The 26,583-nt window shown below is 47.2% G+C and overlaps 1 protein-coding gene across 2 annotated transcripts in view; it reads right to left on the bottom strand.

Annotated features, from left to right (window-relative positions):
- The window catches only part of CRLF3 (cytokine receptor like factor 3), a 31,591-nt gene that overhangs the window by 3,085 nt on the left and 1,923 nt on the right, over nt 1-26,583 (bottom strand). For both annotated transcript variants that reach the window (XM_004593886.4, XM_004593887.4), the window contains exons 2-6: nt 13,207-13,414; nt 10,456-10,543; nt 8,541-8,718; nt 6,059-6,281; nt 4,653-4,785 (exon numbers count right to left, since the gene is read on the bottom strand). In XM_004593886.4, the coding sequence (XP_004593943.2) occupies nt 4,653-4,785; nt 6,059-6,281; nt 8,541-8,718; nt 10,456-10,543; nt 13,207-13,414 (830 nt within the window). The remainder of the gene's footprint in view (nt 1-4,652; nt 4,786-6,058; nt 6,282-8,540; nt 8,719-10,455; nt 10,544-13,206; nt 13,415-26,583) is intronic.

Raw genomic sequence — 26,583 nt, 5'->3', positions numbered from 1 at the left:
TGAAGCCCACATGCAAGTGCGGGGATTGGAGTCCTGCCTCCACTTCACTCTGCTTTTATTTGAAATGCAGATTTACAGAAAAGGAGAGATTTTCCATCCATTGGTTCACTTTCCCAAATGGCCACAATGGCCAGAGCTGGACCAACTGATGTCAAGAACCAGTAGTTTCATGTGGGTGTCTGCTTTCCCAGGCCATTACACGGAGCTGGACAAAAACTGGGCAAACGGACACTCTAAGGTGGACTAGGTCAATCAGTGGATTCTGCAGCGATCTCATCATGCTTGGAGTGGCGAGACTGGCAGCAGTTCAGAATTGCTGAACTATCAAAACCACTGGAGCGGGCTCGGCAGCGTGGCCTAGTGGCTAAGGTCCTCGCCTTGATCCCATATGGCCGCTGGTTCTAATCCCGGCAGCTCCACTTCCTCTCTATCTCTCCTCCTCTCAGTACATCTGACTTTGTAATAAAAATAAAAAATAAATCTTAAAAAAAAAAAAAAACCACTGGAGCAAGACCCTCAGAGCATGCCCCACATCCGGGATCTGGGATGGGTGGGAAACTGGGTGGGGCTTCTCCCTTTATCTCCCCCTTGACCCCAGATGCAGGAAAAAAAAATGTGGAAATAACAGTCTTACCCAATTTCTTGTAGACCTTGAACCTTTGTGCTTTAATTAACTATGTAAAGATTGTAAAAATGACAGGAAAAAAAATTAAAAAAAAAAAAAAAAGTACAGCAACCAGGACTTAAGCTGGCACCGACATGGGATGCTGGTACGACAGGTAGTGGCTTAACCTATTATGCCATAACACCAGACCCCTGGCTCCATTCTGACTGCAGTTGGCTGTTAACACACTCCTTGGGAGGCAGCAGGTTTTGTTCATGATCCTCACCACGCCTGTGGGAAACCAGGACTGAGTTCCTGTCTCCTGTTTCTGGCGTTGCCCAGTCCTGACAGCTGTAGGCATTTGGGAGTAAATGGTCTACGAGGGACCTTTCAAATAGAAAAGAAAATTATTTTCAAGGAGAGATAATACAGTTGTAAGAGACCCAGTACACACGGTAGGCAACACCCCTCTAAAGCTATTGCAGCTATGAACGTTAACGTTTTGCCTGGAGAATCCTGTCTGAGGAAAGCTGAAGTCTGTCCCCTGTGTTTGAGCAATCTGTTAGAAAGAGACGTAAATCTAGAGCTCCTGAAGCCTACACTACGGACACGGGCAAGCCAGAGTGAACGCACGGGATGGGGCTCTGCCGTCACCTCACATCGGAGCCCGCCAAGTGTGAGGGGTGAGCCGGTCAGAGTGGGCTCCAGAAGGCCCAGCCCTGCTCCAACACCGCCAGCTGGCCCCTGGAGACAGCTGCGAGCAGCTTCTCCCAGTAGCAGCCCCAGGGCGGCAGAGAAGCAGACCGGGGCACCCCAGCGCGAGACGAAGTCGGTGCCCAGGAAAGGAGTCAGCAGCTGAGACCCGGCTCGGCTCGGCGCAGGCCCAGGGCGGGCTTTGGGCCCCCTGTGCTCAGAGCACTCATACACCCGCACAGCTTGTACACCTGCGGGCTGCTCGGAGAGAGAGCGAGAGCGAGAGCGACCGAGAGAGAGAGAGAGAGAGTGAGAAGGGCTGCAGGCACCGTCCAAGCGGACGAGGAGGCACCGAGACAGATGGCAGGCCTGACGCTGCTGTGCCCACCTCTCCAGAAGAAGAAACTGCCAGCCAGAGCGACTTCTTCTCCAAATGTTCCTTTAAAAATAGGAGAGAAATCAATATTCGCCAAAAGGAACAAAGACTGAGCAAGTCTCCACTCTGCTTGTCAGACGAGCCGTGCTACAGTCCTCCAGGCTGAAAGGTGCTGCACAGCAGCCTGAACCCACCATGCTTTCCGCTAGAGAGAAATGTGACGCTGCAGGATGCAGAGCGCAGTTCTCACTGAACCAAGGATACAAACACAACAGGATGTGGGGCTGTTGCTGTGGCACAGCCGGTTAGGCCACTGCCTGTAAAGTCTGCTTCCCACAAGAGCACCGGTTCAAGTCCTAACTGCTCAACTACCGATCCCACTCCCTGTTCCTCAAATTATCCAAAAAGAATAATCATTGGATGGAAATACCCCAAAGCAGAAACTCCTCCATGTCTTCCTAGACAGCCACCTCTACAAACAAACTAAAAGCCAATATACAGAGTCCAAAAGACCTGCACAAGGAACTGGCTGGCTTGGCTCAGCCAAGTCTGTGAGAGAGCACTATGGGGGCAGAGCTTCTGCCTCATCCGCCCACATCTGTGCTAACAGCACATAGCCATGTGAAAAACATCACATGTTATCCCAACAGAGCAGCACCATCCTGGGACCGGGACAACACAGCAGAGGCCTGCTAAAACCACACCAGCGCCTTCCTCCCGGGAGACACAGAGCCCCCTTCGCAGTGCTCAGGAACAGTTACATTAGACCTGAGCTCTTTAGAAATGCTGTGTGAACTGTCAGTGTTAAAGGCTGATCTGTCCCACACAGAAAGATCTCCCCAAACTCAACTTCATTCAAAAGGGTGAAGAATTACTACTTTTTTAAAAGATTCATTCATTCATTCATTTATTTGAAACTCAAATATACAGAGAGGAAGATCTTCTGTCTGTAGATTTACTCCTCAAGCAGCCACAACGGCTGGAGCTAGGCCAATCCGAAGCCAGGAGCAAGGAGCTTTTTCTGGGAAGTGGAGCTGCTGGGATTAGAACCAGTGCCCGAATAGCATCCTGGCACGTGCAAGGTGAGGACTTTAGCCACTAGGCTACTTTGCTGGGGAGTGAAACATTGGACAGAAATCTTCCTCTCTGTCTTTCCTCCTCTCTGTATATCTGATTTTGCAATAAAAATAAATCTTCAAAAAAAAAGATGGAGCCTGGCATGGTAGCCTTACAAACGCCAGGATCCTATATGGGCTCCAGTTCTCATTTCAGCGGGACCTGCTTCCCATCCTGCTCCCTGCTTGTGGCCTGGGAAAGCAGTCGAGGACGGCCCAAAGCCTTGGGACCCTGCACCCACATGGGAGACCCGGAGAAGGTTCCTGGCTCCTGGCTCCTGGCTTTGGAACGGCTCAGCTCCAACCGTTGTGGTGGCTCTTGAGGCCACTTAGGGAGTGAATCATCGGACGGAAGATCTTCCTCTCTGCCTCTCCTCTTCTCTGAATATCTTACTTTCCAATAAAAATAAATAAATTTTAAACAATGGGAGGACACAAAATTGTTATTTCAACCTCAGCCAGAATCAGGTTTACTTTTCCCGTACAAAGACAGGAGAAGGATTGGCATGGTGGCGTATCAGGCTAATCCTCCTCCGACGGCGTCAGCACTCCATATGGATGCCAATTCAAGTCCTGGCTGCTCCACTTCATATGATGCTCTGTGTTAATGGCCTGGGATAGCACAGCAGATGGCTTAAGCCCTTTGGCTCCTTGTATCCACACGGGAGACCCAGAAGAAGCTCCTGGCTTTCAACTGGTTCAATTCTGGTAGCTGTGCCCATTTGCGTAGTGCAGCAGCAGATGGAAGATCTCTGTCTGGCTCTCCCTCTGTCAATGTTTTTAAGCAAAATAAATAAATATTTAAAAAACAAAACAAAAGGGAAAAAACCCCAACAGCAATAATAACAGACAAGGGGCTCTAACTGGTACTACCTCTACTCAGTGAATCGAGTCAGTTAACCCAAGTGCCAGCACAGAGTAAATGCCACTTAGATTTGAACTGTAATGACATCATCACATTATCAGCATAATAATGAGCTAGCTGGCCCAACTGCACAGGAGTGCCTGGTGCCCAGAAGGCTCACTGACGCGAGTATTTCTGTCCATAAAGATCTGACGGGGAAGGGACATGTTACCCGAACCAACTTCTGAATAGTTGGGGAGTAACCTCATAACTCTGACACGAGAGCCCCCACCCTCTCTCTCGCACTCTCTCCTACGCCCCGTAGCTTCTTCTGTGGTTACAAAGCTGTACTTCGGGCATAACACACAGGTGTGAGGTCATCAAAAACGAGATGTGCTCATCCCATATCAGGTGATTCTGTGTCAGTCCAGCCATCCTTGCAGTCCCAGCTTCCTCTGACGCACACCTGGGAGGCAGCAGGTGATGGTCAAGAACTCGTGTGGGAGACCCACATAAGTTCTGGATTCCTGGCCTCGGCCCGATCTAGGTCTGCAAAATTTTATAGGACATGTGAGAAACGAACACAGGATGGAAAAGCTCTGTCCATCTGTGTATTTCCCTGCCTTTTAAATAAATAAAGATAAATTCTTAAAAACAAAACAGTATATAAGTCAGATAAGGCAAAACAGGAAAAAAGGAAATTTCTCAACACTTGAATGAAAAAAAATCAAAGGCCTTCTTTCAGGGCTGTCTCTCACAGAGACACGGTCTTACAAATGCAACAGGTTGAAGAATCAGGGCCTCTGAACTAAGAGAAATATACCAAGTACCAAGTGCTGTACTCACCTTACTTCATTTAGGATTCACGGTCATCACAGGAACAGAATTAAGACAACTTAAAAAGAGATATAAAGACACCTCCCGGAAATAACACTGCCTGTGGATGCTGGAGCTCAGGCTGTGCCCTGCGCACTCCCTTCACCTGCCCGAGGCACAGCGGCTGCTGGACCGTGTACTTGCCTGAACGTTAACGTCTGCCCACAGAAGTACGTCGGTGCGCTGGAGTAGAGGACCCCGGAGGACTCCGAATCGTTCCGGAGGGCTATATTTCTTCGACTGCTCAGACTGTACCCCTCAAAGCCAGCTGTCCACTCTTTTAAAAGCAAACATTAAGGAAATTATTAGAATCTGTTGTGGGATATTGTAATAGAGACACACAAAATCAAACTTGGAAGTGGAAGAGACTACTTACTTAGAGGTCATGGGGAAGCTTTGCAAAAAAAAAAAAAAGGAACAGGGTTTCAAGGTCAGTGCAAGAATTACAAAAAAAAAAAAAAAGAATCTCGTTCGTTCTTGGACAACTCAAGAATAGAAAAACAAAAAAGTGTTTTTGCCTATCTAATAATATCATGGCTCAAAGATAACTGAGCTTATTCCAACTTGACCAAAAACTTATTAATAAAGGAATCCACATGTTAAACAACTAATGCAGGAGAGAAACTAATTGTAAACACTAAGTTTTTAAAGAAAATGTTTGTCTATACATTATTCATTTTTAAAGATATTTCTTTATTTGAAAGATGTTACAGACAGAGAGAGGAAAATACAAAGAGAAAAACTCTCCATCTGCTGGTTCACTCCCCAGGTGACTGCAAATGCCGGGCTGGGCCAGGGTAAAGCCAGGAGCCTGGAACTCCATCCAGGTCTGGGATGGCTGACAGGGGTCCAAGCACCTGAGCCACCCTCTGCGCTTTCCCAGGTTCACCAGCAGGGAGATGGGTGGGAAACTCAGCAGCCAAGACTCAACCCAACACTCACATCGGACGCCAGCATCTCAGGCGGTGGTCAACCCACTGCTCCACCAGACCAGTTCCAGATATTTGTTAAAGATTTCAAAAATCAGTATCATATGCACATTTGCGATATTTGGTTTTTGGTGATCCTAAGAATACTGTCAAACATTATTTTCAGACTCTGAAGAACTAACAAAAACAAAATTCACACAAAGTAACTTGAAGAAAAGCCGTGCCCCATGTTGTCCTCACCAGTTCGGGATGATGCTTAGAAGGTTGTCAGAAGGCCCAGTACTGGACGCAGGGGTCAGGAAGCTGCTTGGGACACTCCCCTTTCCACACCAGAGTGCCCGGGTTTGAGTTCTGGTTCTATCCCTGTTTCACACTCCTAGAAGGTAGCAGGTGAGTGCTCGAGTGGTGGGTGCCCACAGGTGGGTCTCTGTTGCGCATGCGGGAGACCTGGATTATCATCCTGGCTCTGGTACTCAGGCTTAGAGTAAATCAGCACATGTGAGCTCTCTGTGTCTGTCTTTGCCTCTCTATCTAACAAGATCTTGTAAAACAAGAAAGGAAAGTATTGTATGCTTCCCACAGCATGCAGCAGAGCCTCGGGAGGGAGACAGTGACACATACCATGAGGCACGAGCGTAGAATGGCCGGTCTGAGGGACACTCCAAGGACTCCACTCCTGGCGGCCATCTCCTCGGGCACAGACTCGGAACTGGTAATCGACGTTGGGGTCTATGTGCAACACTATGAACTCGGTTTCAGAACCCACATACACGTCCTCAAAATGATTCGAGGAACATTTACGGAACTGAAGCCTGTAATCCTGGGCCGTGAAGTCATCATCCACCTAAAGAGAAAGACTTCTTGTTAGGTTAACAAATACCACTTCCCTCAGCATCACGGCTTAAGAACATCAACCGGGACTATGTACCGAAAACAGGCCCAAGTACCTCATAGGGGCTGTTCTGGGGAGACAACTGGGTTCCTGTCATCCAGGGGGAGTAACTGGGAGGAGCTCCTCACTGCTGGCTTTGCTGACCCAGGCCCAGCTGTTGCAGGCACTTGGGCAGTTAACCAGCAAACAGAGGCCTCTGTCTTTCTCTTTTTTAAGGCATATATATATATATCCTTTTTTTTTTAAAAAAATTACTAAGTCAGACATACAGAGAGGAGGACAGACAGAAAGCTCTTCCATCTGATGATCTCACTCCCCAAATGGCCGCAATGGCCAGAGCCATTGGTTCAACCAATCTGAAGCCAGGAGCCTCTTCCAGGTCTCCCACACGAGTGCAGAGTCCCAAGGCTTTGGGCCGTCCTTGACTGTTTTCCCAGGCCAAAAGCAGGGAGCTGGATGGGAAGTGGAGCTGCCGGGATTAGAACTGATGTCCAGATAGGATCCTGGTGTGTTCAAGGCGAGGACTTTAGCGAATAGGCTACCACAACAGGCCCTCAAAATAAATAAAAGAATTTTAAAAATAAACACATACATGAAGTGAATCTGAACAAAAAAAGAGAGAGAGAGAGATGCTAGGCCAACACTGTGGTGTAGTAGGTTAGGCCTCTGCCTGTGGAGCTAACATCCCATGTGGATGCCGTTTTGAGTCTTGGCTGCTCCACTTACAGTTGGGCTCCTGTTAATGTGCCTGGGAAAACAGCAAGAGATAGCCCTTGTGCCAGTACCCACATGGGAAACACAAAAGAACCTGCAGGCTCCTGGTTTCAGACTGACCCAGCTCCAACTGTTGCAGCAATTGGGGGAGTGAACCAGCAGATGGAAGATATCTGTCTCTTTCTCTCTCTCCCCCTATTTTTCTCTCGCTGTAAATGTGCATTTCAGAAATAAATAAATAAAGCTTACAAAGCTCTGCAGTGACGGAAACCAACACTCTGAAAACTATCAAAACCACTCAGGCCACACCCTCAGAGCACACTTCTCCACATCAAGTTTCTAAGGCGACAACCTGGGGACTGATAGAGTGTGGCAGCTGGGGGCACCCTCTTCCCTCACTCCCAACCCCCCCATACAGGAGAAAAGGGAAGAAAAGGATAACTGGAAGCATTTGTCCCACCCACCTTCCCCATGCCTCGCCCCTCCCCACCCTAATCAGTGGTCCTCATGGGTGTGCATCCTTGCCAACTATGTAAACAACATCCAAAATAAAATAAAATGAAGACCCTATCGGCAACAAGAACATAGTTTCCATATAAAATATGGTGGCTTACTTATATAATACGATTTCACACATAAAATCCTTGGCTGAGTGTCCTGAAAATATACTGTAAGAATCTTATTTCGAATGTTCTAGCTCTGTGCTGCCTCTGCAACACAGGCATACCACACGGGCACCGGGTTCATTCAAGTCCCACGGGCCGCAATTCCAATCCAGCTCCCTGGGTTGGCTTTCTGGTGAAAGTAGAAGATGTTCCACGTCCTTGGGCCCCTGTACCCACACAGCAGATGCAGAAGAATCCCAACTGCTGGCTTAGCTCCGGCCCAGCCCTGCTGTTACAGCCACATGGGGAGTGAGCCAGGGGAAGGAAGATATTTCTCCCTCTGTTTCTTCTTTTCTCTCTGTCATTCTGCCTTTCAATAAAATTAATCTAATACTTTTTTAGATGCCGTCAATGTTAAAAAAAAAAAAAAGTGCTATTGCATTGAACAAAAAAATATTTACACATTTATATCTTCAATAGTCACTATGAGTTCTTGACTTTTCTAATAAATGTTAACGGAGAGCTGGCATTTACCTTGGCAGGGAAGTCACCCACAGTGCACACTGGAGCACCTGACCCGGCACCCTGCTCGGCCTCCTGACCCCAGCTCCCTGCCAGTGTGGACCCTACTAAACAGCACGGAGAGCTCAAGCAGCTGGACTGTTCCCATCCATATGGGACACCTGCATTTTGCCCCTGGCTCATCCTCAGGCACAGTGAGTATTTGAAAAAGGAACCAGTGAGTCAAAGCTATCTTTCTCTCCCTTTCTACTTCTCAAATGAATGAGTCTTAAAAAGAAGAAATAGGAAAGAAATCCTGAATTCATTAAGTCAGCTCAGAAATCTTTAATCTGTCCTGCTGAAGCCGCCTTTTCAGTTCTGAAATACATACCTTACACCAGCGCACTATGATGCCTCCAGGTTTCTCAATGAGTTCTTCTATTTGGACTGGTGGGCGCGATGCTACTGTTCCATGCTTAAAAATGTGGTCTTTCACTATGTTAAGAATTGAATCATCCAACTGAGCAGATAAACAAGGCACATCAACCAGTAAAGGCACTTCGGGTAAGCTGAGGAAACAAAGTCCACACTTTTAGCTAAGACTTAAAAATAAAAGCAATTTTTACTTTTTTATTAGTATTTAATTTGAAGGGCAGAGTGACAAAGAGAAACTAGAGGGGGTTGTAGAAGAAGAGAAGCAGTGAGACAGAGAAAGAGAGAGAAATATCTTCTCCTGGTTCATTTCCCAGAGGCCCACAAGACAGCCAGTGCTGGGTCAGGTCAAAGTCAGGAACCAACCAGGTTTTTCAGGTGAATGGCAGCACTTCAAGTACTCAGGCCTCCCAGATGAATTACCAGGAAGGCAGATTGAAGAGGAGGTGGGATTCTATCCCAGGCACCCCAGGATGGGGTGTGAGTGTCCAAATGATGCCCATCCCACTGTGCCACAATGCCTGTCCAAGGAGGAATATTTTAGAGAAGTTACAGGCAGCAATGGTTCTGAATCCCCAGTGAATGCTTCTCACAGCAGTGGGGACTTTGCAAGATGGTATAGAAAGATTCCCTTTTCAAACAATCATCATACAAAGACTTCAAATATGAAGCTGATAGAAGGTCTTCTTGTGGGGATGAAATGGTGTGCACATCAAATGAAGCCTCTGTTTGAGACATCCGCATCTTCCATCAGAGTGCCAGTCATAGTCCTGTTCACTCTACTTCAATCCAGCTTCCCGCTGATGCACCTGGGAAGCACTTCAGGCTCACCAATCATAAGGGAGACCCAAATGGAGTTACAAGTTCCAGCTCTTGTTGCAACCACCACCATCTCAGAAAACCTCCGGATGAAAGATCTTGATGGGGCCCAGCGCGATAGTGTAGCTGTTAGAGTCTTCGCCTTGAATGCCAGGATCCCATATGGGCACCGGTTCTGATCCCGGCGGCCCCACTTCCCATCCAGCTCCCTGCTTGTGGCCTGGGAAAGCAGTCGAGGACGGCCCAAAGTCTTGGGACCTTGCACCCACATGGGAGACCTGGAAAAGGCTCCTGGCTCCTGCCTCAGATTGGCTCAGCTCCAGCCGTTGAGGCTGCTTGGGGAGTGATTCATCGGATGGAGGATCTTCCTCTCTGTCTCTCCTCCTCTCTGTATATCTGACTTTCCAAAAAAAAAAAAACAAAAAATCTTAAAAAAAAAAAAAAAAAGAGATCTTGATGTCTAGCTTTGTCTTTCAAATAGAGACAACTTTTTTTTTAAGATTTATTGATTCTTATTGCAAAGTCAGATATAAATAGTGGAGGAGAGACAGAGAGGAAGATCTTCCGTGCGATGATTCACTCCCCAAGTGACCGCAACAGCCGGAGTTGCACTGATCTGAAGCAGGAGCCAGGAACCTCTTCCAGGTCTCCCACGCAGGTGCAGGGTCCCAAAGCTTTGGGCTGTCCTCGACTGCTTTCCCAGGCCACAAGCAGGGAGCTGGATGGGAAGTGGAGCTGCCGGGATTAGAACCAGCGCCCGTATGTGATCCCGGAGCGTTCAAGGCGAGGACTTTAGCCGCTAGGCCACGCCGCCGGGCCCAAATAGACATCTTGAAAACAATCATTCTCTATCACTTCTGTCATCCTGTCTTTCAAATAAATAAATAAATAAATCTCTTTTTTTAAGTTTTAGAAGTATAATCTCTATCTTCCTTATAATCAGAATAAAGAAAAAAGGAAGAGGGAATAGTTATTCCTGATCTCAGCCAGAGGGCAAAGAAGCAACAGCTGACCTAGTTTTGGAAAGTCAGTGTAAAAGGCACAGGCTCTGCTACCTGTCCAGCTGGATGTGCGCGGCCTTCTTGGTAAAGCTCCACAGTTTCTCATTCTGCTCACCCACACCACCTAGGATGGCGACCTCACCTACAAGCAAGCACAGGCGGATCAGAACACAGTCATGTTACAATCAACACAGTTCATGTGTGGGTGCGTCTCCCGTTGTCTCACACACAATTCCTAAGCAATACCAAATTCCCCAACAGTAAGAGGAGAAACTATTTTAGAAGCGACTCTATATTCAGCCCAAGAGGAGAGGGTGTGTACAATGGCAACATGTCGCCCAGGACTAAGGATTCTGTTCTATGCGATCTGTTTTGCCAACCTGTACTACTCAAAAGCAGATGGGACTTGTTCCTAACCCTCCAACACAGTTGCTATCAATTCCCACAGCAGCCAGCACAACTATTATCCTGGCAAAACCAATACTGTCCCAGGTTTTACAAAGCCCAAAGAGAGTTATGTTTTCCTAAAATAATGTTATACATTGGGTTAGAAGTCACAATAGAACACTAACAGGCACTAACAAGGGAACTGGATCAGACAGAGAGCATCCGGGACTTGAACCAGCATCCATACAGAATGCTGGCTCTGCAGACAGCAGCTTAACACACAGCACCACCACACTGTGCCTGCCCCTCCACCTACCATCCACCCTGCCCAAGGATTTACTTTGTAAAATAAAAACACTTCTCAGGGTGATTGGTGTGCCCCCCGACCTCTGCAGCCCTGCGTCTGTGGTTACTGCCAAAGGCAAGGCGCCACAGGAGAGCCATTCGGTGGAGCTTCTGAGAATTTTGTCAAAGGCACTGCTCTGCCCTTGACAAATAAAGACTTCTCAAGGAAGAGAAGCAAAGATAGAATCAGCTTGGAAAGCTCGTACTAGCCCCAGCTTGCAGGAGGGGCCATAGCAGGATGAAATTCCATCCAGAGGAACAGTCTCGTGTGGATCCACGCCGCTCATAGCACTCACCCGGCACAGCAGATGGCTTCTGGTCTCTCTCCCTGACTCCCTTCCCCGCAATTGTCCTCTCAATGTCCGCATCCTGAGGGTTCCATCCTCTGCATCCCACGGTATCCTGACCGTTTCCCTCATTCTGTGACCCAGATATGACGCCTGTGCTACAGGCTATGCGCTGCCACCTCCAAGCATGGCTCCTCCCCTTTGGCCTCACACCCATGCAGCCACCTTCAGCACCTCCAACTCCGTGTGCTCAAAGTGACACCTGGCTACCCAGGACAGCGTCCCTCCCCCGCCTCCTGTCTTCACATCCTTCCATGCAGAACTACACTCGTTATTCTGCATTGCTTCAGTCACCCTATGAGGGGATCAGCAACAGTCAACACCCATACCCACACTAATGCGCAATTATTAAAGAATAATAAATAAATACAGTCACCAACTTGTAAAATCATCCATAACATTGTCTCCAAACATCTTGAAACCAGCCGTACCTCATTTTCAACGCCACTGCTCAAGTTTCGGAGCAGTGACCTCGGCGTCGGGACTTACAAAGTATAAAAGTCTCCCAATTGCTGGCAGGGTCATGTTTCACAAACACAAATCTGAAGTGCTTCTTACAGTTCTCTAGATCCTTGAGACATGCCGTTCACTGCACTCACCACATTCATTCTGCATGGACTCACACTGTTACCACCTCTTCTCCTGTGTCTACCTAAGAAATTGCTTTGAGCCTCTCTGGAATCCCTCCTGTAGACTGCTATGGACACTTTTCCCGACAGACTAACATGCTTCCTCTTCTGTATCCCAGAAGAGCAAGATCTCTCTCAACTTGCAGGCCTCCCCCACTGGGCTGTGAACCCCAAAAGACTGAACAGCTACCTTTTTGTCCAGGGCACCTGAGAACAACTGATGCCGGGGCTGGCATCAAGGCCCAGTGTGGGTTAAGTAGGACTGGTGTCATGGCCCAGTGTGGGTGAGCCGACTGCCTGTGATGCCAGCAGCTGTTCTGAGTCCCAGTTGCCTTACTTCCAACCCCCGTGCTCATGGCCTGGGAAAGCAGTGGAAGACGGCATGAGATGAAGCCCCTGGCTACGGCCTGGATCAGACCCAGTGCAGTGTCCATGTGGAGAGTGACCTACTGGATGGAAGATGTGTGTGTACGTGGGTGTGTCACTGTAACTGTGCCTCACAAATAAACAAACCTTCACAAATGCTGAACGAAGGTATACATGAAAGAAGGTAGCAAGGTAAGATCTGGCCATGACTGAACTAATTATCACTGACTACAAACAGGAAGTCCTAACTACAACTTCCCAAGTGACATCAATCACATTTTTTAAACTTCTGAAAGGTAACAATGGCATTAAATTCTACGTACCTTGAATAGTATGAGATACACATATTTTAGTCGTCTATGGCCATACCACCCTGAACACGCCTATCTCGTCTGATCTCAGTAGCTAAGCAGGGTTGGGCCTGGTTAGTATTTGGATGGGAGATATGCATATTTTAAATATAATCAAAATAACCATAAAATCATTCTGTCAACAGTGACTTGGATAATTTCATCATGGAATAACTTCAGGAAAATCCCTTACTCCGTCCTGCTTTGTAAATGATTATGCTGAACACTTCTGTTTACCCTGGTATCTATCACTGTATATCTGCCGCTAGTCTACGCTACCGACTGTCTCCTTGTGGCCGCAAGCTAAGCGCTCCTAGTCCACAAGAAGCCAGCAAAGCCCTGACGCCAAGCAAACACGCTGTTAGGCTCGCTGGTCCGCACCTTCTTTCACCAAGTCCTCCGCAGCAGTCACACCATGCTCGATGAGCTTCTGGCAGTCTTCCAGCGGCTTCATGGTCTCCTGTTCGATGGCATCCACCTCTTGCAACAAGGTCACCAGCCGCTCATCCAGGAGTTTCCCAAGGGTTCCCTTTAAATCCATAAAATGTTGTTTGAGGACATCTCTCGTCTGTGATGCACTCTCTTTGATCTGAAAAGAAATAACATAAAAACTCAAAAAAACAGTACCTGTAGAAGTTTACTCCACAGACACTATGCATAACAATCAAAAGGTACCACCCAATTTTGGGGGGCTAGCATCTTGGCTCAATAGGCTAACCTTCCTTCAAGCGCTAGCATCCCAAATGGGCACCAGTTCATGTCCTGGCTGATCCAGTTCCACGCTAAGTCATGGAAAAGCAAGTAAGGATGGCCCATGACCTTGAGCACCTGCGCCCACAAGGGAGACCCAGAAGAGGCTCCTAGTTCCCGGCTTCAAATCAGCTCCGCTTGAGCCAGCCACTGTGGCCATCTGGGGAGTGAACCAGCAGATGTTAAGATCTCCTTTCCGGGCCTGGTAGAGGCTAAAGTCCTCCTCTTGAATGTGCCGGGATCCCATATGAGCGCTGGTCTTAATCCCAGCAGCACTACTTCCCATCCAGATCCCTGCTTGTGGCCTGGGAAAGCACTCTAGGACAGCCCAAAGCCTTGGGACACTGCACCTGTATTGGAGACCTGGAAGAAGTTCCTGGATCCTGGCTTTGGATCGGCACAGTACCGGGCATTGCGATCACTTGGGGAGTGAATCATCAGACAGAAGATCTTCCTCTCTGTCTCTCCTCTCTGTATATGTATATCTGACTTTCCAATAAAAATAAATAAACCTTAAAAAAAAATAGATCTCAGTTCTCCTTCCCCCTCTCTCTTTATGTGCCTTTCAAACAAATTAAAAAGTGAATCTTTAGACTCAAACCATGACTTGGCAGCAGTAACTGGCAGCTGCTAATTACAACTGAGAATGCAGTTGGATCGCAGAGCCAGGAGGAACTTGAGGGTGGAGCTTACATTCTCCTCCTCTTTTTTTTTTTTTAAAGATCTGTATTATTTTTTTTTAAAGATTTTATTATTATTGGAAAGCCGGATATACAGAGAGGAGGAGAGACAAAGAGGAAGATCTTCCGTCCAATGTTTCACTCCCCAAGTGAGCCGCAATGGGCTGGTACGCGCCGATCCGATGCCGGGAACCAGGAACCTCTTCCAGGTCTCCCACGCGGGTGCAGGGTCCCAAACCTTTGGGCCGTCCTTGACTGCTTTCCCAGGCCACAAGCAGGGAGCTGGATGGGAAGTGGAGCTGCCGGGACTAGAACTGGCGCCCATATGGGATCCCGGGGCTTTCAAGGCGAGGACTTTTAGCCACTAGGCCATGCCGCCGGGCCCAAGATCTGTATTATTTTTTTAAGATTTATTTCTTTTTATTGGAAAGACAGATCCAGAGAGAAGGAGGGATGGAGAAAGATCCCCATTCACTGGTTCATTCCCCAAGTGTTCACAACAGCAGAAGCTGAGCTAACCCAAAGTCAGGAGGAGCTTCTTCCAAGTGTCCTACTTGGGTGTGTCCAGGGTCCTAGGGCTTTGGCCCATCCTCTACTGCTTTCTCAGACCATAAGCAGGGAGTTGGATGGGAAATGGAGCAGCTGGGACCTGATCCAGTGTCCATATGGCATCCTGGCCTTGCAGCGGGAGAAGTGGCCAATTCAGCCATCACCCTGAACCCCGTTTTATTTCTTCGAAAGGCAGCATCAACAGAGCAGGTGGAGAGCTGGATAGGAACCGGAACAGCCAGGACTAGCACCCATACAGGATACCAGCACTGCAGGTGTGGCTTAACTCACTATGCCACAAATCTGGCCCCAGAGTTCTCAATTTTCACAAGCACGCCTGTAATTCTGCAGCCCACCCTGGGGAACACTATCCTGAATTCACAGCACACAGAAACCCTGTTCAAAACGACGGCAGGGAGAGTTCATCTCACATGCACGTAGAAAGCAAACAGCCTAGGGCCCGGCGGTGTGGCCTAGCGGCTAAAGTCCTCGCCTTGAATGCCCCGGGATCCCATATGGGCTCCAGTTCTAATCCCGGTGGCTCCACTTCCCATCCAGCTCCCTGCTTGTGGCCTGGGAAAGCAGTTGAGGATGGCTCGGGGCCTTGGGATCCTGCACCCGCTTGGGAGACCCGGAAGAGGTTCCTGGTTCCCGGCTTCGGATTGGCACAGCACTGGCCGTTCCGGCTCACTTGGGGAGTGAATCATCGGACGAAGATCTTCCTCTCTGTCTCTCCTCTTCTCTGTATATCTAACTTTGTAATATAATAAATAAATCTTTAAAAAAAAAAACAGCCTATACAGTACCTAACAATTCAGATATCAAAATTCAACTGACTTTCAAGTGAAAACAAATAATGCCCCCCCAAAAAGAGGTAAGTTCTATATGCTTCAAACACTTTTCAAAAGACCCAGAAAGAAAATATCATGTATTCTGAGACTTCACCTGGGGTACAGTTAGAATTCCAGAATCTCAGGCACCACCCGGAACTGTGGAAGCACAGGCTCCGATTTACCAGTGTGCCAGGGAAGCAGCACAGGCGTTCCCGTGAGCAGAAGGCACGGAGACTCTGCAGCAGCGCCTGAATCCATTTCAGACCGCACTACCAAGAGACAATGTGAGAGCTGCACTCTGGACCACCAACTCCCGCCTCTCCTTTTAACGGATGTAACACACAGGAAGCGCACTGGTTAGGTAAAGCCAGTTTCCTCTTTAGAAAGAATTCAAAAGCCCCACCAGCAGTTGCAGAGCTGCGTTTTGCTTTTGTTTCAAAACAACAGTTAAAAAAAAAAAAAGGAAGTATGTGAGCACAAAGCAGCAAGAGAGCTGTGGAACAGAGAGGCCACTGGTCCACACACTCCTGGACGTCGCCGTGTAAACGTGTCCCTTGTCACCGAAGCCCAAACACTGCCGCTCGGACAGGATACTGCCTCAGGGTCATTAAAGCTCAGTCACGCTGTAATTGAATACTATCAGTAAGCTCTTCTTCTAGGATTTAATGAAACTGATTCTAAACGCAGGGGTGGACATTGGCACAGCAGTAAGGCACCCCTAGAAACACCCACATTCCACACCTGCATCCCTGGGTTTGAGCCCCGGCTCCTGCTCCAATTCCAGCTTCCTGCTGACGCACAAAGTGGAAAGCAGCAGCTGACAGGAGAAGTACTGGAGGCCCTGCCGTCCATGGTAGGGGCTCAGGACTGAGTCCCAGGCTCCGGCCTGTCAGCTGCCCCAGCCGTGGGTGCTGCCGACTTCTGGGGAGTGAATGTGCAGATGGAAGATCCCTCTCTCTCTTTCACTGCATTTCTAATAAATAAAGCATGCGGTACCTAAGGTTAAACCACTAGTCGAGATGCCCACATTCCACACTGGAGTGCTGTGTTAAATTCTGGCTACTCCAATCTGGATCCAGCTTCTTGTCCATGCACCTTAGGGGACGGCCAATGATGGTTCCTGTACTAGAGACACAAGTGCGATACCCTGACGGAGTTCCTGGCCTGGTTCTGGATGTTGCAGGCTTAGCACAGAGAATCACAGACAGAAAATAAGCCTTTCATTCTATCGCTCTATTGCTACACCTTTTAAGTAGATTAAAATTTAAAAATAAACATAAAAAGGGCTCGGCAGCGTGGCCTGGTGGCTAAGGTCCTCGCCATTGATCCCATATGACCGCTGGTTCTAATCCCGGCAGCTCCACTTCCTCTCTATCTCTCCTCCTCTCAGTGTATCTGACTTTGTAATAAAAATAAAATAAATCTTTAAAAAAAAAAAACATAAAAAAAGGCTATACGGACATACGGTCATAAAAATAAATAACAAAATGCCGACTTCACTACTTAGTGAATTTCTTCATGTTTGATGGGGCATCAGTGATCTAATACTCCTCTAACTCTTAATCTTCATGATTCTGAGTCGGGATGGCTCAGCCGCACCAAAGAAGGCTGGAGGAAGTCCAACAACTGAGCAATGCTTTGTTCCAGACAGCCTGACGACAAACAGGGGACTCTTGCCACCACAACAAGATGTTTAGTACCTGCAGACCCCAGTTTAAAGGTTTATTTATGGGCCCGGCCGCATGGCCTAGCGGCTAAAAGTCCTCGCCTTGAAGGCCCCGGGATCCCATATGGGCACCGGTTCTAGTCCCGGCGGCTCCACTTCCCATCCAGCTCCTTGCTTGTGGCCTGGGAAAGCAGTGGAGGACGGCCCAATGCATTGGGACACTGCACCAGCGTGGGAGACCCAGAGGAGGTTCCGGGTTCCCGGCATCGGATTGGTGCGCATCGGCCCATTGCGGCTCACTTGGTGAGTGAATCATCGGACGGAAGATCTTCCTCTCTGTCTCTCCTCCTCTGTGTATATCTGGCTGTAATAAAATGAATAAATCTTTAAAAAAAAAAAAGGTTTATTTATTTTTATTAGAAAGGCAGATTTACAGAGAGAAGGAAGACAGAGAGGAAGATCTTCCATCTGCTGGTTCACTCCCCAAATGGCTGAAATGGCCAGAGCTGAGCTGATCCAAAGCCAGGAGGCCACAAGGATGCGGGGTCCCAAGGCTTTGGGCCATCCTCTGCTGCTTTCCCAGGCTACAACCACAGAGCTGGAGGGGAAGTGGAGAAGTGGTGCCCATATGAGAGCGCTGCACTTGAAAACTGGGGATTTAACCACTGAGCCATTGCAATGGGCCCCACTACGCTATCATGCCGGGCCCTAACTAGTGTTCTTGATACTCCTTTCTGTTTAAAAAAAAAAAAAAAAAGAAAAGAAAAGAAAAGAAAAAAAGAAAGAAAAAAGATTTATTGGGCCCAGCGCAATGGCATAGTGGCTAAATCCTCACCTAGCACATGCCGGGATCACGTAAGGGCACTGTTTTGTGTCCTGGCTGCTCCACTTCCTGTCCAGCTCCCTGCTTGTAAGAAGCAGGGAAAGAAGCAGAGGATGACCTAGAGCCTGGGACCCTGTACTCATGTGGGAAACTGGAAGTAGTTCGTGGCTCCTCGTTTCAGATTGGTTCAGGTCTGGCTGTTGCAGTCATTTGGGGAGTGAACCAGTGGACTAAAGATCTTTGTCTCTCCTTCTTTCTGTAAATCTGCCTTCCCAATAAAAATAAAACATAAATCTTAGAAAAACATAGTTACTTTTGTTTGAAATGCAGACTTATAGCGAAAAGGAGAGACAGAAAAAGATCTTCCATCTGCTGGTTCACTCCCCAGTGGCTACAACAGCTGGAACTGAGTCAATCCAAAGTCAGGAGTCAGGAGTTTCTTTTTTCTTTTTAAAGATCTATTTATTCTTATTACAAAGTCAGATATACAGAGAGAAGAGACAGAAAGGAAGATCTTCCGTCTGTTGATGCACTCTCCAAATGGCTGCAACAGCTGGAGCTGACTCAATCTGAAGTCAGGAGCCAGGAGGCTCTTCTAAGTCTCCCACATTGGTATAGAGTTTCAAGGCTTTGGGCCGTCCTCCACTGTTTTCCCAGGCCATAAGCAGGGAGCTGGATGGTAAGCAGGGCTGCTGGGATTAGAAATGGTTCCCATATAGGATCCTGGTGCATTCAAGACGAGGATTTTAGCCAGTAAGGCTACCGTGCGAGGCCCCAGGAGTTTCTTCCAGGTCTGTCACATTGGTGTAGGGATCTAAGAGCTTGAACCATGTTCTGCTGCTTTCCCAGGCCATTAGCAGGGAGCTGGACCAAAGTGCATCAGCTGGGACTAGAACCAGTGCCCCTGTAGGATGTTGACACTGGCAAGTGGAGGACTAGCCTATGAGCCACCATGCTTGCCCCATTCTTAATATTCCTATTATGTAATAGCAGATTCTGTGTAGATCAGTATTCACGCAGGGCTTGAAAACACACAACATACGAAAGACTGATAGAGACAGATAGGAAATGAAGTAGAGAAAAAAAATTTTCCAGAAAAACTAAGACAGGAAGTGTTAATATCTGAGCAAAGGGGCCCAGCGGCTTGGCCTAGCGGCTAAAGTCCTCACCTTCAACGCCCCAGGATCCCATACGGACGCCGGTTCTAATCCCGGTGGCTCCACTTCCCATCCAGCTCCCTGCTTGTGGCCTGGGAAAGCAGTAGAGGACGGCCCAAAGCTTTGGGACCCTGCACCCACGTGGGAGACCCGGAAGAGGTTCCTGGTTCCCAGCATCGGATCGGTGTGCACCGGCCCATTGCGGCTCACTTGGGGAGTGTAACATCGGATGGAAGATCTTTCTCTCTGTCTCTCCTCCTCTCTGTTTATCCGGCTTTCCAATAATAATAAATCTTTAAAAAAAAAATATCTGAGCAAAGAGCTGAAAACCATTATTGCCCCTTTTATCTCCACTTCCCCCACTGTTACCATTTTCAAAGCAGTACAAAATCTGGATGCATATAATTTGCTATGGCAAAATGGTCTAGCTAGCCTAATTAAAAAAAAAAAAATATCCCAAGGAAAGGTTAAATCCTGGTCTAGAGAAGTTCAAGAGCAAATGTAATAGTTTAATAATAACCTGTACTTCTCACAGGCAGCCTTTCACACGCTGTCTCCTTTTATACATATTATTTACAGAATCCAATCTGCTGTTGACACAACTTTGCATTCAATTCTTTTCTTTTGGCTCATATTATAAGCATTTTTTTCAAGTATACACGGGCATACTTTTTTGTTATCTTTATTTTTTTCTTTTATTTCTTTGGGCATACTTACAGGGCACAGTGACCTTTTGCTACATAGATACAATGTGTAGTGTTGAAAACAAGGTGCTGGGTCTTGAACTCATCATTTCTTAGACTGAGAAGCTTTAAGCTCTTTTGAGTTCTTGAAAACATATGTAACTTTTTGTGAACTACAGTCACTCCACAATCTAATCTTTTAAAACGAATATTTGCTGATTGATTGAGGTGCCAAGAGACAGTAGACACACCCTCTCTTTCTCTCTCTTCTGGCCCAGTCCTTCAGTGCTGTTCGTGACATGACCTGGGCTAGTTCAGTGAAAAGCCTGGCAGGAACCCAGTTACTGGAGCCATCACTCCCGGCTCCCGTGATGTTTTACTGGGAAGTTGAAATTGAGCTGAGCCAGGAATTACAGCCCAGGTACTCTGACAGGAGAGGCAGGTGTCTTAAACCACTGGGACAAGCTTTTCCCGGCCTAATTTTTATGCAGAGGTGAAGAGTCTGCTAAATGGATGTTGTAATAGCATGAATCAACCTCTGGAAGCAAAGCCAAATGAACGCAAGGGGAAGAAAAAGCGAGACAAGGCTTTATGTGCAAGTTGTACTGCACACATATTTACACTGCTTTCCTTTTTTTTTTTTTTTTTAAAGATTTTATTATTATTGGAAAGCCGGATATACAGAGAGGAGGAGAGACAAAGAGGAAGATCTTCCATCCGATGTTTCACTCCCCAAGTGAGCCGCAACGGGCCGGTGCGCGCCGATCCGATGCCGGGAACCAGGAACCTCTTCCGGGTCTCCCACGCGGGTGCAGGGTCCCAATGCTTTGGGCCGTCCTCGACTGCTTTCCCAGGCCGCAAGCAGGGAGCTGGATGGGAAGTGGAGCTGCCGGGATTAGAACCAGCGCCCACATGAGATCCCGGGGCTTTCAAGGCGAGGACTTTAGCCGCTAGGTCAAGCCGCTGGGCCCTACATTGCTTTTCAATCATTCTTTCACAGTAAGTCTTCACATACTATTCTTTAAAATCTTTCATTTTTATGTGTTTAAAAGGCAAAGAGGAAACAGAGACAGAGTACTTTCATATACTGATTCACTTCCCAGATGCCCATAGCAGGCCAGAGCCAGGAGCCCGAAATTCATTCCTGGTTTATCAAGTGGGTGGCAGGGCCAAGTATTTGGGACATCACCTGTTGCCTCGCAGAGCAGGAGATAAGACTCAGAAGCAGAACCAGGACTCAAACCAAAGTGGAATCTTTTTTTTTTTTTTAAGATTTATTTATTTTTATTACCAAGTCAGATAAACAGAGAAGAGGAGAGATAGAGAGGAAGATCTTCCGTCGGATGTTTCACTCTCCAAGTGAGCGCAACGGCCAGTGCTGTGCCCATCCGAAGCTGGGAACCTGGAACCTCCTCCGGGTCTCTCACACGAGTGCAGGGTCCCAAGGCTTTGGGCCGTCCTCAATTGCTTTCCCAGGCCACAAGCAGGGAGCTGGATGGGAAGTGGAGCTGCCGGGATTAAAACCAGCGCCCATATGGGATCCCGGGGTGTTCAAGGTGAGGACTTAAGCTGCTAGGCCACGCTGCCGGGCCCACTGATTTTTTAAAAAGATTTATTTTACTCAGAAAACTGGAGTCACAGAGAGAAGAAGGGAGAGATGGGAGAGAGAGAGAAGAGATCTCTTTCATCTGCTGATTCACTCCCCAAAATGGGTATAATATCTGCAGCTGGATCCTTCCGAAGCTGGGATCCAGGAACTTCATCCAAGTCTCCCACATGTGTGCAGAGGTCCAAGGACTTGGAGCATCCTCCACTGCTTTCTCAGGCACATGAACAGGCACCTGGTTCAGGAAGTGGAACCACTTGGATAGAAACTAGGAGTAGCCTGTTGAACTATCATATTGGCCCCTGATTTTTTTTTAAAAGATCTATTTATTGGGCCACTAGGCCATCACACTATGCCTCTGATATATTTTTTTAAATGTTATTTTGGGGCTAATGGTGTGGCTCAACAAGCTACTACTACATTTTCAGAATATTGTCAGCATAGTATGTGTTACATTTCCTTTTTGAGACTTCAACTAGTTTGTCATTTGTGTCGTCTTAAGCCTACCTTGTTAGAAAGCCACAGAACTATTTTTGACCTGAGTGGCTAGCCAGCTCCGTCACTGATTGGCTTACTACCACTCAGTTCTTTATACAGGGCAGAGGTAAGAAAACATGTTGCAACAGCAAGCATCTTCTGGCAACGCAAATATACTGGTTTGCCTGGGCTTTCAAAATGCGGAGTGGGTAGTAAACCATCGGACGGAAGATCTTCCTCTCTGTCTCTCCTCCTCTCTGTATATCCGCCTTTCCAATAAAAATAAATAAATCTTAAAAGAAAAAAAGAACACTAGTTAAATGTTCAAAGCTTATTTGAAAACAAGAGACTCTGACAAACATATTCATCAAATGGGCACTCAGATATTAAGACATGTTAGCACAAGCACTGGCAGGAGACTGCAAATTATTCACTTGTGCATCTTTCTATAATTACCTGACAAACATAATATTTCAGACAACATTTTAATATTGAAGATAAACCACAGCAGTTTACGAAGTCTCACGATGACATGACGTTACAGGACTCAGTGAGGAGCCGAAGACGTGGTAATGGTGCCTTCCAAGCGGTGTTTTTCTACCCTCCGCAATGGGCATGCCTATCACCCCTAGAGATCTTGCTAACATAGGGATTCTGAGTCAGCAGGCGTGGGGCAGGGCCTGAAATTCTGCATTCTGCACAAGCCCCGGGGAGATGTCACTTCTGCAGGTCATGGACCACAGCAAACTGGCCAGAACTGGGGCAGGGCACGTCATCAGGAACCCAGATCTAACGATTCACTCTGCAGTGGCAGAAGCCAGGTCTTGTTGATGCCTTCAGAGCCACGTTTCATGCTATGAAAAGGCACACGGAGAGACTAACATGTTTGTTTTACAGAGAGAACTGTCATTGCAGACACACTGAAATACTGGCATTTCCAGCTATAGGCACCACCAGTACATCAAAAGAATTCCTTTTATGACAATATATAAAACTGGAGTTTTGGAACCTGCAAGGATTAAGGACTAGGCCCCAGGGATTGCTGTAGTGGGATAAGCCTGTGACATTGGCCTCCACAGCTCCACTAGTGACCCAGCCCCTTGCTAGCGAGCCTGGGAAAACAACAGAGGAAGGTCCAAGCCCTTGGGGCCTGGCCAGTGGCAGACAAAAAAATTTTGTGTTTCTATCTCTGTCACTCTGACTTTCAAAAACGTGAAAACAGGGCCCAGCAGCGTGGCCTAGCGGCTAAAAGTCCTAGCCTTGGAAGCCCCGGGATCCCATATGAACGTCGGTTCTAATCCCGGCAGCTCTACTTCCCATCCAGCTCCCTGCTTGTGGCCTGGGAAAGCAGTGGAGGACAGCCCAATGCATTGGGACCCTGCACCCGCGTGGGAAACCTGGAAGAGGTTCCAGGTTCCCGGCATCGGATCGGCGCGTACCGGCCCGTTGCGGCTCACTTGCGGAATGAATCATTGGACGGAAGATCTTCCTCTCTGTCTCTCCTCCTCTCTGTATATCTGGCTGTAATAAAATGAATAAATCTTCAAAAAAAAAAAAAAAAGAAAAGTTTGGTCCATTCTCCAAATGGCCACAATGGCCAGGGTTTGGCCAGGGTTTGGCCAGGGCAAAGCCGGGATCCTCTAAGTCCATCCGGATCTACCATGTGGGTGCTGGAGCCATCTGTTGCTGCTTTTCCAGGCATATTATCAGGGACCTCGACAGGAAGTAGAGCAGCCTGGGTTGAACAGGTGCTCACATGGTCTGTCGGTGTTGCCGACAGCAGCCCACATCACTATGACACACACTGATTCTTGATTTCTGTTTGTATCAAGCAGAAAAGCCAGTGCCACAGAAATCACACAAATAGGGCTGGCAACAAAGCCTCCACCTCCATGCTGGCATTCCATATGGGCTCCAGTTCGAGTTCCAGCTGCTGCACTTTCAGTCCAGCTCCTTGCTAATACGTGTGGGAAAGCAGCATAAGATGGACCAAGTCCTCAATCCCCCATACCCACATGAGACCCAAACGAAGCCCCTAGCTCCTGGCTTCTACCTAGCCCAGCTCTGGCCATTATAGCCATTTGGGGAGTGAATAAGTGGATGGAAAAAAATCTCTCTCTGTCACTGCAACTCTTTCAAACAAAACAAATCATTAAGGAGAAAAGGTTTAAAGAAAGAAACAAAGAAACAGGACAAGTGATGATAAGCAAGATGGAAATAAAATCTAACAATGAACACCTCGGAACTCAGGGTTTCCCCCTTATTTTATTTTTAGGGGTAACAGTCACGAAAAAAAGTGAATCCAAGAGCACAGTGGATTTTCTTAACCATAGTGACCTGGAAATACTTCTGACGCCCAAGACATACTTATTGAGTGAGTGAGCACACTGAATATTTAAGGAGTGGGGGAGTTAATGTCTTTGGTATTTACATCTTAGCACCAAGGATTCCAGCGAGCTATAGAAAACCTCTCTGAATGGTTTCAACATCAGTCAGGACGGGCTGGTTGTAAACACTGTCTGATTTCCTGAAGACGACAACCATCTCTCTCCCCTTCAACTTACACAGACATTTGCATTCCTACACAGAACTTCCTTTTCTCTGCACACAGGGGGTAGGGCCGAAGCTTAACCACAAGACAAGAAGCTTCTACGGGAAGGCAGCTGTTTTTGCACAGTAACTGAAAAGACGTACTCCTCCTTCTACACTTTTCCAACACAAGAATTTTTTTAACACATGACAAATTTGACAATTTCCCGAGATTTCTAACAGGTAAGAGAAACAAAAACAAAGATTAAAAAAAATATGCCAAGAGTTTTGAAAAACATAAAAGATTACCGTGTGATCCAGCAATTCCTAGGTACAGTCCAAAAAGAACTGAAAACACATCCATACAAAGACTGTACAAACATTGATAGCAGAAGTATCCTTAATAGTCAAACATGGAAATATCAGATATCTGGATAGGCAAAGGCCAGGACTGTAAGTACTTAACTAACGTTATGTTGAATCAAAGAACTGAGTCACAAGGCATCACTGCCTTTTTTAGTGCCATTTATATGATAGGTACATCCAGAGAAGACAGAATGTAGGTTAATTGTTGCTAGCAACTGGACAGAGTGACAGCATTTTAGAGGAGAAAGGGTGACGAAAATGTTCTAGAAGCAGCAAGTGAGGATGGCAGAACAACTTTATGGATATATTAAACACCTTGACTGACAAATCATAGGTGTGGATTTCATGGTATATGGATTACATCAACAATAACAACAAAGATCAAATGCCCAAAGGAAGTAAAACTGACAAGTAAGGAACATACAAAAACAGCAGTGTCCCCTTACCCTGGCTCTTCTCACCTCTTCCCCATGTAAAATCTTGAACCTAAAAAATACATCATGGGCCTAGCACAGTAGCCTAGTTGTTTAAGTTGTCACCTTGCATGCACCTGGATCCCACATGGGTGCCAGTCTGTATGCCAGCTGCTCCACTTCCTTTCAGTTCCCTGCTTGTGGCCTGGGAAAGCAGTCGAGGACAACCCAAAGCCTTGGGACCCTTCACCCATACAAGAGACCCAGAAGAGGCTCCTGGTTCCTGGCTTTGAATGGCTCAGCTACAGCTACTGCGGCCACTTAGGCGGTGAACCAGTGGACGGAAGATCTTCCTCTCTGTTGCTTTCTCTCTGTATATCTGACTTTCCAATAAAAATAAAATTAAATCTTTTAAAAAAAGAAAAAAACACATTGTTTATGTAGGTATTCTGAAAGTGACTGGAACCCTAAAAATACCCTAACCACCAGCAAAAGTACCTGCTTATTTTGATAAAATTTTTAACACAAACCTTCCTTAAAATCCAAGTTGACAGAAGACTAATTCTACCAACCCAGAGACTACAACCAGCTTTGAGCACAGATGCTACTATAATTGCCACCGTCACAAAAAAACATTGTGGTTGACAAGAGAACCCCCACCACTGTTCAGCCAGTCAGAAAGCAATGCCAGGAGGAGCCCAGCCACGAAGGACACTCTGTTACAGCGTTCTGTCTCAAGGAGAGACAAGAGGCCTCAAAAATCCATACTAAATGACATTATGTTATGGGAACATATGTTCTATTTTTAAATTATTATGTGCGGGCCCAGCGGCATGGCCTAGTGGCTAAAGTCCTCACCTTGAACACCCCGGGATCCCATATGGGCGCCGGTTCTAATCCCGGCAGCTCCACTTCCCATCCAGCTCCCTGCTTGTGGCCTGGGAAAGCAGTCGAGGACAGCCCAATGCATTGGGACACTGCAACTGCATGGGAGACCTGGAAGAGGTTCCTGGTTCCCAGCATCGGATCGGCGCGCACCGGCCCGTTGCGGCTCACCTGGGGAGTGAATCATCAGACGGAAGATCTTCCTCTTTGTCTCTCCTCCTCTCTATATATCCGGCTTTCCAATAACAATAAAATCTTTAAAAAAAAATTATTATGTGCAAAATGTAATAATGTATAGATTTAGACATCGAATACTAAACCATCTAGGATGGAAAGCACAT

Source organism: Ochotona princeps, chromosome 17 (assembly GCF_030435755.1).
Source record: "Ochotona princeps isolate mOchPri1 chromosome 17, mOchPri1.hap1, whole genome shotgun sequence".
NCBI lineage: Eukaryota > Metazoa > Chordata > Mammalia > Lagomorpha > Ochotonidae > Ochotona > Ochotona princeps.
Note: the sequence above shows the minus strand (reverse complement) of the source record. Positions and strands in the feature narration are given on the sequence as shown.